The 15,684-nt window shown below is 38.0% G+C and overlaps 1 protein-coding gene across 4 annotated transcripts in view; it reads right to left on the bottom strand.

Annotated features, from left to right (window-relative positions):
* Positions 1 to 15,684, bottom strand: part of LOC131151699 (uncharacterized) — a 157,681-nt gene that overhangs the window by 89,821 nt on the left and 52,176 nt on the right. For all 4 annotated transcript variants that reach the window (XR_009135746.1, XR_009135747.1, XR_009135748.1 and 1 more), the window contains 5 exons: positions 10,977 to 11,069; positions 10,513 to 10,864; positions 7,997 to 8,110; positions 5,344 to 5,439; positions 5,196 to 5,263 (listed from right to left, as the gene is read on the bottom strand). Coding sequence is in view for 1 of the 4 variants with exons in the window: in XM_058103061.1 (XP_057959044.1) it covers positions 5,196 to 5,263; positions 5,344 to 5,439; positions 7,997 to 8,110; positions 10,513 to 10,864; positions 10,977 to 11,069 (723 nt within the window). In the remaining 3 variants the exon portion in view is untranslated. The remainder of the gene's footprint in view (positions 1 to 5,195; positions 5,264 to 5,343; positions 5,440 to 7,996; positions 8,111 to 10,512; positions 10,865 to 10,976; positions 11,070 to 15,684) is intronic.

Here is a 15,684-nt window from a genome sequence, read left to right as displayed (position 1 = left end):
GGTTTAGAGAATATTAATACGTTCAAATATGAGGGTGGTTGCCAGAGAAGGAAAAAAGGTTTAAGGACAGAATTCTACCTACTCTAGTTCAAGATGAAATTCCTAGGGAAGGCATCGATAGAGTTTGTTGAATGACTTGGGCCTATGTTGTTTGATCAAGGAGGTAATGAAGTCAGTCTTGATGGTGGCAAATTCAAAGTGAAGATGGGTCAAAGGGAATTAGCTAATTTGAATTGTTTGGTCAACTATGATGAAAAGGGGTTAAAGAGCGGATTCCTTGGCTAATCCTACCAGATTCTTAATTTTCTTAGATTTTGCTTTTATTTTTTATTTTTGAGTTTTGAGTTTTTCTTTGGTTTTTTTTTTTTTTTTTTTTTTTTTTTTTTTGTATTTTTCTTTCTCAAGGATTTAGTAGCCTTGCTATGTTTTGCACATTCTCTTCTGTAATACATTTTTTATTATCAAAAAAGTGTCAAAAAAGTTGGAAGTCCAATCCAAGTTTTTGCAAATCTCATCCAAAAAATTGACCATCATCACATGCAAAATCACTATCATACTCACCACAATCTTTAGCAATATCCCTTTGTTTCTTTCTTTTTTCTTCTTCTAAAAATGGTTTACTTCATTATCTAACTTAGACTTGGAGCAATTCTAAGGTTCTTTGATATAAAACTTTCCATCACCATCTACTTTTAAAGATTTTCCTCCCTGCATGTTTGAGTTTATACAATTGTTAAGATGTTTCTTACCTTTCCCCACCTTCCTCGCTGATCAAGACTAACACTAACACACCTTGATATCCAATCACCTTTTACAATATTTTCCATCCCCAATTCCCCCAAAGATACTGACCACTTCTAGGCATAAACAATACCAGAACTTTCCTTATTAAATATAGTATCAAAGCCACCTTGAGTTGGATTCTATTACTAGTTGTTTTGATCATTTAGCATTATTACTATGTATCGTTGCTACGTTAGTGAGTGTGACATGAGTTAGTAAGCATATTGTATTCACTATTACGCACTTGACATATATCGTAAGGCAAAAGAGATTGACCTCCCTTGAGGTTTGGAAAAAAGACACTCACCTCCCTTGATATTTCAAAAATCCTAGAGACCTCCCCTTAAATTTCAAAAATCTCACAAACCTCCATGACATTTAATTTTTGGGATACTTACATAGTTACGCCCCTCAAAAGGTTTGTTCTTTCGCAAAATATAAGGGGAGGTTTGTGTTCTTTTAGAAAACCTTAGGGGAGGTCTACGGAATTCTTGAAACCTCAGTAGAGATCCCTAGGATTTTTGAAACTATAGGAGAGGTGAGTGTCTTTTAGTCAAACCTCAAGGGAGGTCAGTGTCTTTTGCCCTACATTATAAATAGAGGCAAAGACCTATTAGTGATTAGATCTTCCAATTTACCAATACTTAAAACAAAGTATTAGAGCATGCCTAACCCTAAGTGCATAGCCACCAGAAAACCAAACACTAAACCTAATAATCCTACACACACCTACAACTATAGAAGTTGCACCAGAAAAAACTCCAGGAGTTGCCGGAAAACAAAGCATCACCCGAAAATTTCCTAAATATCACTATTGTACCAAAATCTAAAGAACCACTTCATATTTAGCAAAACTAACTCCATATATACCCACAGAAACTTCCAATCTATAGTTATGTGAAATTTCATCATCAAAAGAGTCCCCATGTGCCCAGACACACCAACTGAAGCTAGCAGCTCTGACCACATGCGCAGGTGCATGAATGCTTTTTAGTACTATTTTTGCTCCAATTTCTTTCCAAAATGCCTTAAATACTTCCATACTCCACAATATCAAGCGGGTGGTCATGTCTTTTGTTCAAAGAACCAATCTTTTTTGGTTGTCCACTCATGGCACTTTGTTAATGGTTCTTTGGTACCATTAGGGTTGCGTGTTAGTTTCTTGGTGCAGTGGTTATGCTAGTTAGTTTGTGACTTTTTCATTGTCATTTTAGTTGTTCACCTTGTTCATGGTTGTTCTAGTCGTTCAGTTGCAAAACCTTGTTCATTGTTGGTCTCATTTAAGAGTGTTAGGTTGGAAACCATGAATCTTGTAAGTATATTTCCTTCATCATTTGCACAGATAAAGACTGAGAAGTTGGAAGGAAAGAATCATGTGCAATGGTCTAATCTTACCTTATGTCACCCATGTTGATGCATCATGCATCCACTACTATTGTTAAGAGAATAGAGACAGTATATCCCAATTTCTTTATCTCTCTCTTTTATTTCTTTTTTTTCTTTTTTTTCTTTTTTGTATATTCTCAAGTTTTCCTTCAATTTCTGTTAGTCACCAAGACTGCAAAATCCATGAATTATTCAGTAACATTCTCTCATTTTTTGTCAAGGAAGACAATTGGAGAAGGGCATGCAGCTGGTCAACTTTAACACATTAAGTCACTATGTCCTTCTATTGCATGTACTATTACTGTTACACCACTCAAAATCCATTGTTAACTTGGTGATCCTTCATTAGAAAATTTAAAAATTTAGTTCCTACTTTGAGTTAGGTGACTAGTCTTAAGCCTGACACTTGTCAGTTAGGAAAGTGTCATCAAGTTCTATATGCTTCCCGAGTCAATAAATGGGCAATAAGCCTTTCATGGGAGTCCATTCTAATGACTGGGATCCTAGTCATGTTGTGGCAAAGTTAGGTTCCCAATATTTTGTAACTGTTGTTGATGATAATTCAAGAATGAAGTGGCTTCATTTAATAAAGGATCATCAAATCTTTTTTGCCTTTGCTCTGAAATAAAGACTCGATTTGATATGCCTATTTTGATACTACATGGTGATAATGCTAAGAAAGGCCTTAATACCCAATTCACTACCTATATGACAAAGACTGGAGTAGCAAAAAGGAAAAATAGGCATATCCTTTACGTCACACGTACCCTACTTTATCAAACGAATGTTCCTAAAGTGTTTTGATGTCGCACTCCTTGCATATTCTCTTATAAACAGAATGTCATCCTCTTTTCTCTTCCCAAATGCTCCTTTGTTTTTACCTCCTCTTATAGTCAAGTGTGTGTGCATCCTTTGTTCATCATTTAGCCCCCAAGATGGATAAGTTCGATCCACATTTTATAAAATGCGCTTTTCTAGGCTGTTCATGTACTCAAAAGGGATATCAATTTCATAGTACTACCTTGATTCATTTTTTTGTTACCTTCTTTGAGTCTACAGCATACTATTCAGAGTTGTTGAACACTTTTGAGCTCAATAAGTACCTTTGCTAACCTTCCTGAATTTGGCTTACTATCTCCGCCTAGTAATCATCTTCATCTAAGTTGAGACCTTTTCGCCACCTCAATTGTCCTAATTTGCAAGTGTATACAAGGCAGCCGCTCAAGGGAGGAGAGTCTCCTCAAGGTTCTATTACAATGCCTTTGGTTTCCTCGTTTGATGATCCCATTGCCCAAGATGTTGATCTTCCCATTGTTGTCCCAAAGGTAAAGGAGCCTAAGTGCCCTTAACGATCAAGCTAGAGATTTCCTCAAGTTTGCTTAGGCTTTTTCCATATTGCATCCAACCCAATCTTCCGTGAGCAGACAAACCATATTCAAGTTGATCATTACTTTGTTCGAGAGAAATTTGAATAGAATTCCTACTGCCGCATTTATTCACTAAATATTTGGGGGATGCCTATGTTAAATTAATTTGGAACAAGCTGGGAGCATATAACATCTATGCTCCTATGCTCAAGCTTGAGGGGACGTGTTACTGGTTGTTTTGGTCATTTAGCATTATCGCTATGTGTTATTGTTATGTTAGTTAGAGTAAGGGTATTATGGCCATTGTAATCTACTTGGCACATATTATAAATAGACAGAGAGACCTATTGTTGTGAGTAGGTCCTCCAATTTACCCAGTACTTCAATAGGTTCTAATTCCTTGCACTCAGGGTCTATTTGATTAAAAATTATCCAACTCCTCATAAATTTTAAATCGAGAGACAAGTTACAAACTAAGGAGGCAAAAAGTCCACTTTTAAAAAAATAAAATAAAATTAGCAAAATTGAAAAAGAAAAAAAAAAGTAAAAAAATAAACAATAAATAAAAAGAACAATTAACCAAGGAAACCCCTTTTCAATGCCTTCCCATCGTAATTCACCGAGCACTTCAGATTTGCTAGCTCCCTTTGATCATTCTTTGCTTTAAACTTGCCCACAACAAAACACACTTCCGTTCCTCCAACATCGCACAGTTCCAAATCCAATTTATCCAATATCTCTTGGGCTTATCCTTTCTAGTAATCACTTCTCTGGTGTAGGTAAAATACCATCATTGCACTGCATAATGTTATCCAACCCCTAATTATCACAAATAGAAACCCCCTCCAATCCTTCCATCAGTGCTGGATGAACATATGAAAGGTCCCCATGATCATCACAGGGTTCAGAAACATATCCATATTGTTCCCAAATCCCATCCAACAGCAATCCCCATCACACTCCAACTCACTTGTGTCATCACTGTCATTATCTGAAAAATCTCCCCAGTTCCTTTCCTCCTTTCCTTTGCTAACTCCATTACTTCCTATATCCTTCATATTAGGAACTGCATCTTCCACGATAGTCAATTCACCTACAGAATCTCTCCTTGAAATCATTGGGCGTTACCCCATTGTTTGTTTACCTCAACATGTGCAACCAGTATGCACATAATCACATGTAGGGGGGAAGTTAAGGCTTCATAATTCACAATATAAATATTAAAGTTTTAAGTCCACTGGTGACTTGACAAGTCACGCGGGACATCCAACATGAGCCAAAAGTACATGTATTTGGTTTGGATGGCACAATTTCAGACCACCTCAGTGCTATTTCTCACATCTTGCTCTGAATGGTCCTGCCACTAACTTCAGTTTTTTCTTTTATAAACATCCTCCAGCCTTTTACTGAACACATTCTATAGTCATGTTTTTTGACTACCCAACATTTTGCATCACAAAACATAAGTTATCTTATAGCCTACTTATGGTCATTTTATTACCCTTACAGAAAAGATTGCATCGCTTTGCCTATCTATATCAGATCAAAAGTGAAAATCTGAGTCTATGAAATCTTTATGCTAGGAATCCAACGACCAAAAAAAAACAGAATATAAGGACAAAATGATGAAATAGAAACTAACATTTGAAGAAAGCAAACCTGCTTTGCTCCTCTAGTACCATTTGAAATTGCTCTTGAGCTCTACGAGTCACTTTCTCAATCTTCATCTGCCATTTTATTGAATAACAAACAAAGATCAGTTTCCCACAAGAATAAGCACTAAAGTATAATGCATTATGACCATTACCTGCAAAGAAGTTGCAGTTTCCAATGCAAAAGTTGGGCTAACAGCATTGCTCCTCTTCATGAACTCTATAAACCGATTATAACTTTCCATCAAAACCTGTAAACATATTAGCACATTAACAAAGTACCCAAAAAAATGTACAGCTTTGCAGAGGCATCATACAATTCATATTTGTGCATATTCCTCATTGCAAGTGTTCACCTCCTTTCGCTCCTTTAATTGGAATTTTGTTGCATTTAAAAGAGGTGGAAAAAGGGGGGTGGGGGGAGGGTTGGATGCAGATTGACGCATATTGAAACTAGAATAAGTAAAACATAAAATTAACTGAGTCAACTGTTAAGAGTTAAATTCAATACTCTGGGCGCTGTTTTGAGTGTTTTTATTTTATTTTTTGTGGGTGGGGCACTACAACTCCCAAATTCTGGTGAAGTTGGGTTTGCATTGATATCAAATCATATCAGGTATTCCTTAATAATATCTGTCATCTGCAACAAAGCATCACATTGACCTTGACACAACCACATGATCAATAAATATTTGGCCTCAATCAAAATTCTGAACGGTTGGAACTTACCTATTGTAGAATGCAAGAGGTGAAAGTGAGATGGGATAACAATTTCATGGAATTGCAAACATTTTTTCCATACAAAACCTAACAATCCCTAAATTAGAAAACCCCTCTTTAATCCATTCCCATTATAATTGATAGAGCTCTGTAAATTTGCTAATTCACACTGTCCTTTCTTGGATTTTCTTTTAATGCCATTCAAGTGAACTTCAATCCCTCCAGGATCAGCCAGCCATAATCCCATAGAAGCCACATCAGTACTTGCACCCCCATATAAAACCCCCTTGGCCTCAAAAAGCTCATCAGAGCCATGGGCAATCACAGCTGCCTCCTGAACTCTGACCCCAAAATTTGGATTTTTTATACCTCTTCACTCAAGTGGCCCAATTGGCAAACAAATAACCTTCCTTTCGCACCCAAATGCAGGCCCAGGACCTGTTTTGAGCCTGTTTATTTAACTGGCCCGACTGTTACATAAGTGAGTTTCCTTTCCTTTGCACTAACCGGACCAGGTCCATGGCAATCATTAAGCAACCATGCCCACTCCACCCAATCTTCACCAAACTATCCTCCCCAACAGAAACCCTATCAGCCTCAGCTGTGGGAATCCTACTCTCTGAACAAGAATCATGGGCTCCCAGCAACAAATGCCCAAGTTACTTCACTCGCATCCCACCACCACCACATGCACAAAACTGAATCTTTTCTACCAACACAACCAGGCTCCACAAACGATTAACTTACTGAATTCCTTCACCAGCGCCATTCTTTTCTGCCAACACAACCTCGCACCACGAGCAATTACCTCACTAACTTCCTCCACTTGCGCCAACAGCACGAGGAAGGATATCTGTAGCCAATGCACAAAATTGTTCCACAAAACACCACCAACCACCTCCTTTTCACCCATCAGGAGCAAACACTGAAACATCTTTTCTTTCCAACCAATCCCAAACTCCAAAAACTTTCCCACTTTCATTGTTCAGATCGCCATCCAATACCTCACACTTCCTACATGAACATTTAGAAAACCCTACCAACCTTCCAAAACCGGCAACTCATCAAAAAACAACTTTGCAGCAACTGAGACAGAGGAAGCATGTTCTATATTACTCCATGGATACACGCCTGCAGAAAAAAAGTGTGTGTGTGTGTGTGTATTACAATCATCCTTCCCTCCTCAATGTAGACCATAAAGCAATCAAAGAGCATTCTGGCTAGCCACATTTTACACCAGAATTTATATGCATGATATAACAGAACAATCGTAGAGCTCTTCTCCATTTTTTTCACTCCCTTCTTTCTACTTTGATCTCACAAACCTTAAGACACAACTACATACACGGCCCCACCTGCCACAAAGCTCTCACCTTGCCCATTATAGTAATGATCTCTATAGCAAAACTGCATGAAAGCATATGTGAGTTTGCATCAAATATACTGAAGGATGAGAAGTGGAAGCCCATAATCGAGTGCATATCAGAAACCAACCACCATTCCCCTTTCTCCAACCCTTCTGAAAAGAAATATCCTAATTTGGGCTAAATTAATAACCTCAATACTAACAAGAATGAAGAGAGCACTAGAAAATTTTTGAAATGTAGACCAAAATATACACAATACGTGTCAATTTATCAACAAATTCTTGGCTACAATCCTCATCAATTGCCAGGACTCATGATCATATTGCAAATGCTATCCACTACAATAACGAAACAATACTATTCTCGAGTACAGCATATCTCCAGCACTCAGGTAACAAGCAGAAAAATACATTTTCCAGTAAAATGTATCAGAAACCTCCCAATCATCAAGTCAAAAAGGTGACTGAAAGACACAGGCTTAAACCATGAAATATGTGCATTGTTAAAATAATGTTAGCAAAAGAAATGTATCATAAGCTGAAATCAACAAAAATTACTTAGCACAATATACACAAAAAGAAGAAAAAAACAAATAAATGATTAGTGGAATGACGGGCAGGATGAAATAAGTATCTGAATATATGATGGTTAAACAATAAATATAATATCTAAGGTCATGCACTTTCCACAAAACAGGGGTGAACAAGAATTAAGAAATCACCGTAACAAGACAAGGAGCAATTGTAGCTGAAAGCCTCCAATCTACATTCTCCCCAACTGGTGAATGCACAAAACTAGCAGCTAATGCATTCACCTTCTGCTCGCTACAGACACTCTGCAAAACAAATTTCTCTGCACAAATGAGACCACAGTACAAAGCAAAAGAGTAACAAATAGCAAAATTTTAAATTCAAAAAACAATATAAGATATGGCCCTTGTTGAAAATGAGATTTCCTAAAAATTCATAGTTCCTCAACTGTAATATGTGAAATAGGAATATAAATGACTCTAAAGCTGAGATCTCATCCTTCATATGCGCTCTAAAACTTATAAAATAAAAAATAAATGAGAGAGAGAGAGAGAGAGAGATCAAAATAATTTTCAGCTCATCTCATAAGGGTAACATGGCTTCACGAGACCTCTCCCCCTCTGCTCCCTAGGCTCATTGTTGCTTCAGCTTGTCATTCTGGAAGCTTTAGGCCATGAAGGAAGGACATTGCAGAAGATCAAAACCTCTATAGTGGGAAAGAATCAGCTTCAATTCATGCTTGAGTGTAACCCAAATCGTAACCAATTGGTGAGGTTACCTTTGTCATCAGGGAAGTGGTTCTTGGAGAGTATATCATCAGTGTTTGGAAGGTTGGGGCAGTATTATAGTAGCACGCAAATTGGTAGCATCACGTATTCGTTGGCGAATCAATCATTTAAGATGGGGAATTTTTGGAGTTGGGGTTAGGAGTGAAAGCTAAGTGCTTTTCGTTTTTGTTCCCATCAGCTCTAAAGGAGATGTGGGGTGAAGATCTGTGCAGGAATTTCATGAGATTGCTAGGGGCTTTTATCCTGATATTGGTAGTGTTGACGAGGGATTACAGAACAATACTCGATCAGGAAGCATTGTTGTGCAGTGGGAAGCAACAAGATTTGTGATTGTTGTTGGGCGGCAATACAGGTAGTGAAGCCTGGTCTTACACCATCAGTAATTAACCCCCTATGTTGGTTTTGGTACTGTGAAGGTGGTGGAGGGGAATGGGCTGGGTGGGTCATGCAAAGAATGGGTCATGCAAGTCCCGGGGGAATGGTGTGGTCTTGCAGTGAGTTGGGCCAGGTATTCTCAATATTACATTACATTTGGGCCAGATTTTGGGTATTCAAAAGTTAGATCCAGGAAAGAATAATGGGCCAGGTGTCCATCACATACAAGCCCAAGGTACAAGCTGCCCAGTGTTTCCACCAGTAAATCAAAGTATCAAACCCATATTCAAAGTCAAGTCACTCAAGGTTTTGGCCCATACTTGGTTCCTCTAAGTTAAAGGAGGGTTTAGCTACGTGAAAAAGATAGCATTATCCATTAAGGTCAGACTCCTCAGAGCTCGCAGACTCCTGGATGTTCAAACCACCCTAATATGGTTGTTCCATGATTAGAGGTCCATTCAGCTGCATCGTCATTGCAAGCAAGGCCTAATGAACCGCTGGTTTTGAAATGGCAGGTTCTTGCAAAAGCCATAAGTGCTCCAGGAAAACCTGGGAGTTCAGTTGATGTTTCTGCTTTCACAGTGGGTTTGAACCATTGTCATGTCGGGAGATTGGCTGACCAGCATCCATTCTTTATCAATTATTGGGGCAAGGGTTATAAAGGATCAGGAAGTTTGAGTGAATGATATTCAGGGTAACCCTGTTGTTGCAGGGGGGACAGTGGAGTGATAAGGGAAATGGTTTTGATAAAGCTAGGGGCAGTAAGGTTCATTTCTCGTCAGATAGTGGTACAGATAAATGTTCAAAAGGCAGATACAGATGAAAAGGTTAGTAAGGGCAACGAGAAAAGGCAATGAACAGATCTGTCGGAAGATGACAGTGATGTTGCCAACGAGTGTCTGTGACCACCGTTTATGAATGAGGTTCAGGATCAATATGGGTACCTGTCCAAATCATCTGACTTGGGGATATATCGTATGTGCCACCATCTCTGATTGAAGGTTTGGAGGGAGTTCCTGTCATTTAGGAAGACGTACTGGGTAAAAAGTAGCAGTGTACACTGTACAGATGAGACTTTGTCTTATTCCTGTAAAGCAGATTAATGGGAAAGATTTATAAACTCAAAAATACTGGAACAAGAAGGGATTTATGGGTGTCTGATCCTGGAGGAGGCGAAGCTCATCGGAATGGTGGTATAAGAAAGGTGCAGAAAGGCTAGCGAGAATAGCCAAACCTGCAGTGTTCTGAAGATTATGATGGAACTTGGAAGAGGTTTAAAGAGGGGGTTTATAAATTAGTTTCTGATCAGTTTTTCTTCTTACTTTGCTCTTCTCTTTCTTTCTTTCAGTGTTTTTTTCTTTTTTGAGGGTTCTCTGTCCTGTCCAAGGTTTTAATATCCTTATTCTTCTTCCTTTATAAATTTTCTTTTATTATCAAAAATAATAATTTTTCAGCTCACAACTACTAAAGGCTTGTCATTGAGAACATCATAACCTTAAGGTTATGCTCAAAAAAGAAACAAACAAACAAAAACAAAACTTAACCTGGGCCAGTGAACCTTCAGGAGCAGATAAGCCATAGAATCTCAATAATACTTCGCAGTGGATGCTTCGGTGTTTGAACTTGGTGGACACATGAAGTTGCTCAAATCTGCCACAAACAATCTCAGTCTGATTCTCACTGACGATCCTAGCAGCAGCCTGACCAATAGAGATATTAACCAAGTATTGGATCATATTCTGCATATCCTTTCCAGAATGTAGAGTCAACTCCTCATCAGGCTGATAACTAAGTAACTTATTAATCGCCTGCCATTCTTCTTTAGTCAGTCGTTCTTCCACCAATTGTGATCCTTCAGAAGCATCCTCAATGGAGGCATCTTCAGTGGTAGCACTCCTAATATGAAAGCAAACTATAATAAATCGAAAAATATGACGCCTGAAACTTTGACATGAAGTGTTGACCAATCATAAAAGGGGAGTGCACAACTAAATAATAAATAACAAACCATCTAAATGAAAACCAGCTTCTCTCTCTATGTCTCTTCCGTTCAGATGCTTCCTTGGATTTTACAGATTCAACCTTGGCATGTGCAAGTAACCTGAACATAAACACACACCAAATGGCAAATGGAAAAGGTCAATGAACCCATGTAAACCATCAAGAAAACTGTATCATATGCCACATAAACTCCAACATTTCAAGATTTCGACAACATTTATAAATGTTGGATTTTTCTAATGATGTAACACAACTGTTTACACAGGAAATTAAACAGCACATGCAACAGAAAACTAAAATCCAAAATATGACAACTTTATACTTGGCTTTACTGTATATTATACCTGATACCTGAACCTATAGGTATGAACATTACAACAAATATCAAGAGAGTCATTGGATCTCATTATTTCAAATCCTAGAATTTCACTAATGTGCAATACCATATTGTGGAAATATATACTCAGCGAGCATGCATACACAATGCAACAGAAGTAGGAATTATCATTGATGCAATCAAAAAAAGAGTAACAATATTATCCCACAATTTTTAGACAAAAATCAAGATATAATATAGACAGGGCAGCAAGGAACATTTTTGGAAAAATGAAAATAGCTTAAATGAGATTGTTGAGATGGATGACTAGCACAACCCTATAGATGGCAAAATGTAGGGGAAGGGATGTCTATGCAATCACGGTACAAACTGAGTTCAAGCCTGAACCAGCATCCTCAAGCAGTGTAAACTCTAAACAAGATCGGGCTTGCATTGGTTAGCCAATTAGAAAAATCGCTTGCCCCCTCACAGACATGTTCTAGATTAGAGTTCCTGTTTCAACTTCACATTGCCTAGCATCAAAGAATCTGCCCAAAATTGCAGTGTGTTGACTTTTTTAGTCCGATCCCTGTTTTGATGCTGACAAAGCACAAGTATCTCATGTGTGTACTTAGTGTTTTTGAACAGGTTCATGATTCAGCACACACATGAGGTAAAGGACATGGAAGCTTGGAGGAACATAAAAATCATATTATCAGGCGTATTCCATGGAGGCTTGAAGAGCAAAAGGAAGAAGAAGACATTTATTTATTTCATTTGCAATGCATTTATTTTTTATTCTAGTTTGTAATATTGCATGCATTTGCATTATATGTTTGGATGCTCAGGAATGTCGTAGTCAAACCGTAGGTTAATCAAATGACCGTAGGAAAGACAAGTCGACCGACGCAAGGATTTTAGGGTAAATTAAAATGCCTAAATCATAGTTTGACCCTAGAACTCTTAGCCCTTTGCACAAAAAGCCATAACTTATTCACACATGGTTGAATAGGTTCAAAAGACCAAATAGGACATTTTTGTGAGGTTTCAGGCGACCGAACCAAGGCAGTTCAAACTGCCTCGGGCGACCAAACTACTATCTGGTCAAAAGTTTGACTTGGTTCGGGCGACTGAACCAAATTGAACTAAGCTTCCCTGGGCGACCAAACCCATGTCAAATTACCCTTTCACCAACCCAGGCGCCCGAACCCCACGTTCAAATATGCCTCGGGCGACCGAACCTATTGGTTTGGTTAACCAAACCTAGCACCAGGCACCCGAACCGTGGACAGAAAGTTTCTGAGTTTGGTTCAGCCAACCGACCCTAGACTCGGGCGACCGAACTATTTAAAAATGCCTTTTTGACTGAGTCTATTCGGGTGACCGAACCTCGATTCAGCCACCCGAATCTCGCGGGCTAAATTATTTTTTATCGGCATTAAATTTAATTAAAATTGGGTTAATTCACTAAACTCATTTAAAATCTTTTTTATAATTCCCAGTGTGTCCCCAACGGTCAAAAATTTCCTAAGCTTATATATACCCCTTCATAAGCCAAGATTAGTAACTTTGATTAGCATTAAAATTCTTTCAAACTATTTTTTAATCAAAGTTCCCCCAAACAACCTTTTTATTGCAAAATCCTTTTTGGGGTCAATCTTTGTTATACTCTCCAAACTCTCTTTGATTCTTTTGTTGAAAACATTTTTTAAGAGAGTATTTTTATTAGGCTGTTATTTTTTAAAGTGTGGTTATTGCAAAAACATTTTGAGCATAAATCCTATCTTCTCCAAACAATATTATTGCAAATCTTCATTGGAGAATATATTTGTTTTACATATGATCTTTGAAGCTTTTATTGCATGTTTTATATAATATCAAAGATCTTACATATTAGTTTTTGCAAAAACACTTTTAGAACAAACCCTTGATTCTCCATTGCATTTGAAACATATTTTTAGGAGAATATTTTATCAGGGTTCAAATCTTTGAAACACTTTATAATATACATCTTTCTTCAACGATTAGAATATTTATTTAGAAAACACCCTTACTCTACTGAGCACAATTCATATCATTAGAGAGTGCATTTATTTGAGCTTAATGTGTACATTTCTGCTTCTATGTTTTAGAAGCATTTTCACGTACAAAATGGTTTTGATGTAACAGTTGGGTTCAGCCCGTTAATTGAACTAAGGAGTCTCAGCTGCGTAAGTGAGACCGATTCGGTTCAGCCCGGAATTGAACTGGGGAGTCTCGGCCCCGTAAGTGAGACTAGTTCGGCTCAACCTAATAATTGAACTCGGGTTTTCCTCGCCCCGTAAAGAGAAGATGTAAAAGGCTTCTGCTCCGCTCGGTTAAGTGAGCAGGTTTAGTGGAATCCTTGGGAGGTATGCCCAAGGCGGGGATGTAGACTGGTTTGGCCAAACCTCGATAACATATTCGGTGTCGCTCTCTTCCTATCTTATTTAAATTACTGCACTTTAAATTCAGTGTGTATGCCTATTTATTTACTGTTATATTTAGTTGCATGCACACATTTACATTAAATGAGATACACGTGTATGCATGAACCAATAGCTTAAACATTTTACATACATGCGTTTAATATTGAATGGGATATGATATGTGGTGAATCGGCGTAATTGTTTAAATTAGCAAAAAACGTTTTAAAACCCAATTCACCCCCCCTCCTCTTCGGATCACACCAATTCCAACACAATGCAAGTCTGGCAATATACACTTTTAAAAAGTATTATTCAAGCTCCCAAAACTGATTCAACTATTAGCATTGACTATCAAGATTCCATGCCATGCAACAGCCTTACAGGAGAGCACAGATCTTTGCACGATTGTTAAAAAGCAAGTTGCCAAGTTCTACACAAGCGCTTTCATCCATCCAACTTCAGCACTTCTTATCAGTCCATCAGTTCCAGTTAGGCCCACATTACCATATGAGCATCCATCCACATTATACTGGCTACAACCCACAAGGGGGTTGACCCACTGAATCATCCTTAGGACACAAGAAAAGCCATTGAGGATGGGGATTGATCCTGAATCAGCAAACAAATATTACTGTGTAAGCACAATCTGTAAGTGATATCTGAGCACCACAGTGTATCTCAGCCGCATGGTTATTTGGTGGCCTTATTTGAGAAACTGAAGCCCTAAAGATGTCAACATCCTCAATCACAACTTCAATGAAATAGTTTTAATAAATATTATTGCATCATTTAGTTATACATACTATAGAATGTTTGTTTATTTTTGCTTTTTCCAGCTAGGAAAACCCCAGTTGTTAAACTCTTATGCGCATATCAATTCCACACCAAATCAATTCAAATCAAAAAGCAACTGAATCATCCCCAAAACTATCGATTCTCCTATGAATATAACAAATTAGTCTGGACCAGAATCTATCAGATCTAGCCATTTGAACCTATCAGATTCAGTCATACCAACTGGTTTGAAACCTCAAAAACAGCCTTGCTTTTTGTTTATTCCTTTTTTTTCCACAATTGCTGCAAGAACCCAAACCCAGAAAATAGAAGAAAATAAATATAAAAGAGAGGAATAAAGGAAAATAAAAGAAAAATAAGGAATTTGGTAAGTTAGAGCCCAAACCGGCAACAGTTTTGCAAGCTAGAAGAAAACCGGCGCCGGTTTTGGGTCAACTGGGCGAGTCAACCACAAAACCGGTGACGGTTTTCTCCTGGGCCTGCACACCTATAAATAGGAGTGAGCTCATTTTTTTAAGAAATTCAAAATCCTCCTCTTTTGAGCTCTGCTAGGGTTTCGGGTTTCTTACATCAAAAGGTTCCTACGGGCTCCCTTGTGCTCCCAGATCATTCTCTTCTCTTCCGGCTCGCCAGATCTCATAGTTTCACCGGTTCGAAAAGCTAGGTTTTTGAGTTTTCGGTCCGTTTTAGTTTCTGTTTCGAAAACCAGTAAGGGGATAAAGTTAATGCAGCATTTCAGTGACTTTGAACCGTACGAAATGTTTTTGGAGTAAGTATATTTATGTTTTCAATTATTCTTTTGAAAACCAACTGTTCAAAATGACCTTTTTCAAACCTAAGATATATGATATGATATTTTGAGTAGGCATGAACGGTGTAAAGCTCGGTTTGATCCTGCAAACCATTTATACAGTGTTTTTCATGACTGCCTACGAGCTATGTTATAATTATGAAAAATTGTGTGATAGGTGAATACTATTTTGAGAGTGATGAAAATACCAGAAATGAGAATGTTTGTGAAAACTGAACTGTTTGAGAAATGTATTGGAATAGTTTGAGAAATGCAGGGATTTTTATGAGAGGGCCAAGGGCCGAGTTTTACCAGACGGCCAAGGGCCAGAGTTTTATTCGGTGGCTAAGAGCCGAGTTGTAACTGA

The sequence above is a fragment of the Malania oleifera genome, chromosome 3, assembly GCF_029873635.1.
Source record: "Malania oleifera isolate guangnan ecotype guangnan chromosome 3, ASM2987363v1, whole genome shotgun sequence".
Taxonomy (NCBI): domain Eukaryota; kingdom Viridiplantae; phylum Streptophyta; class Magnoliopsida; order Santalales; family Ximeniaceae; genus Malania; species Malania oleifera.
This window is presented reverse-complemented; position numbering and strand designations above follow the sequence as displayed.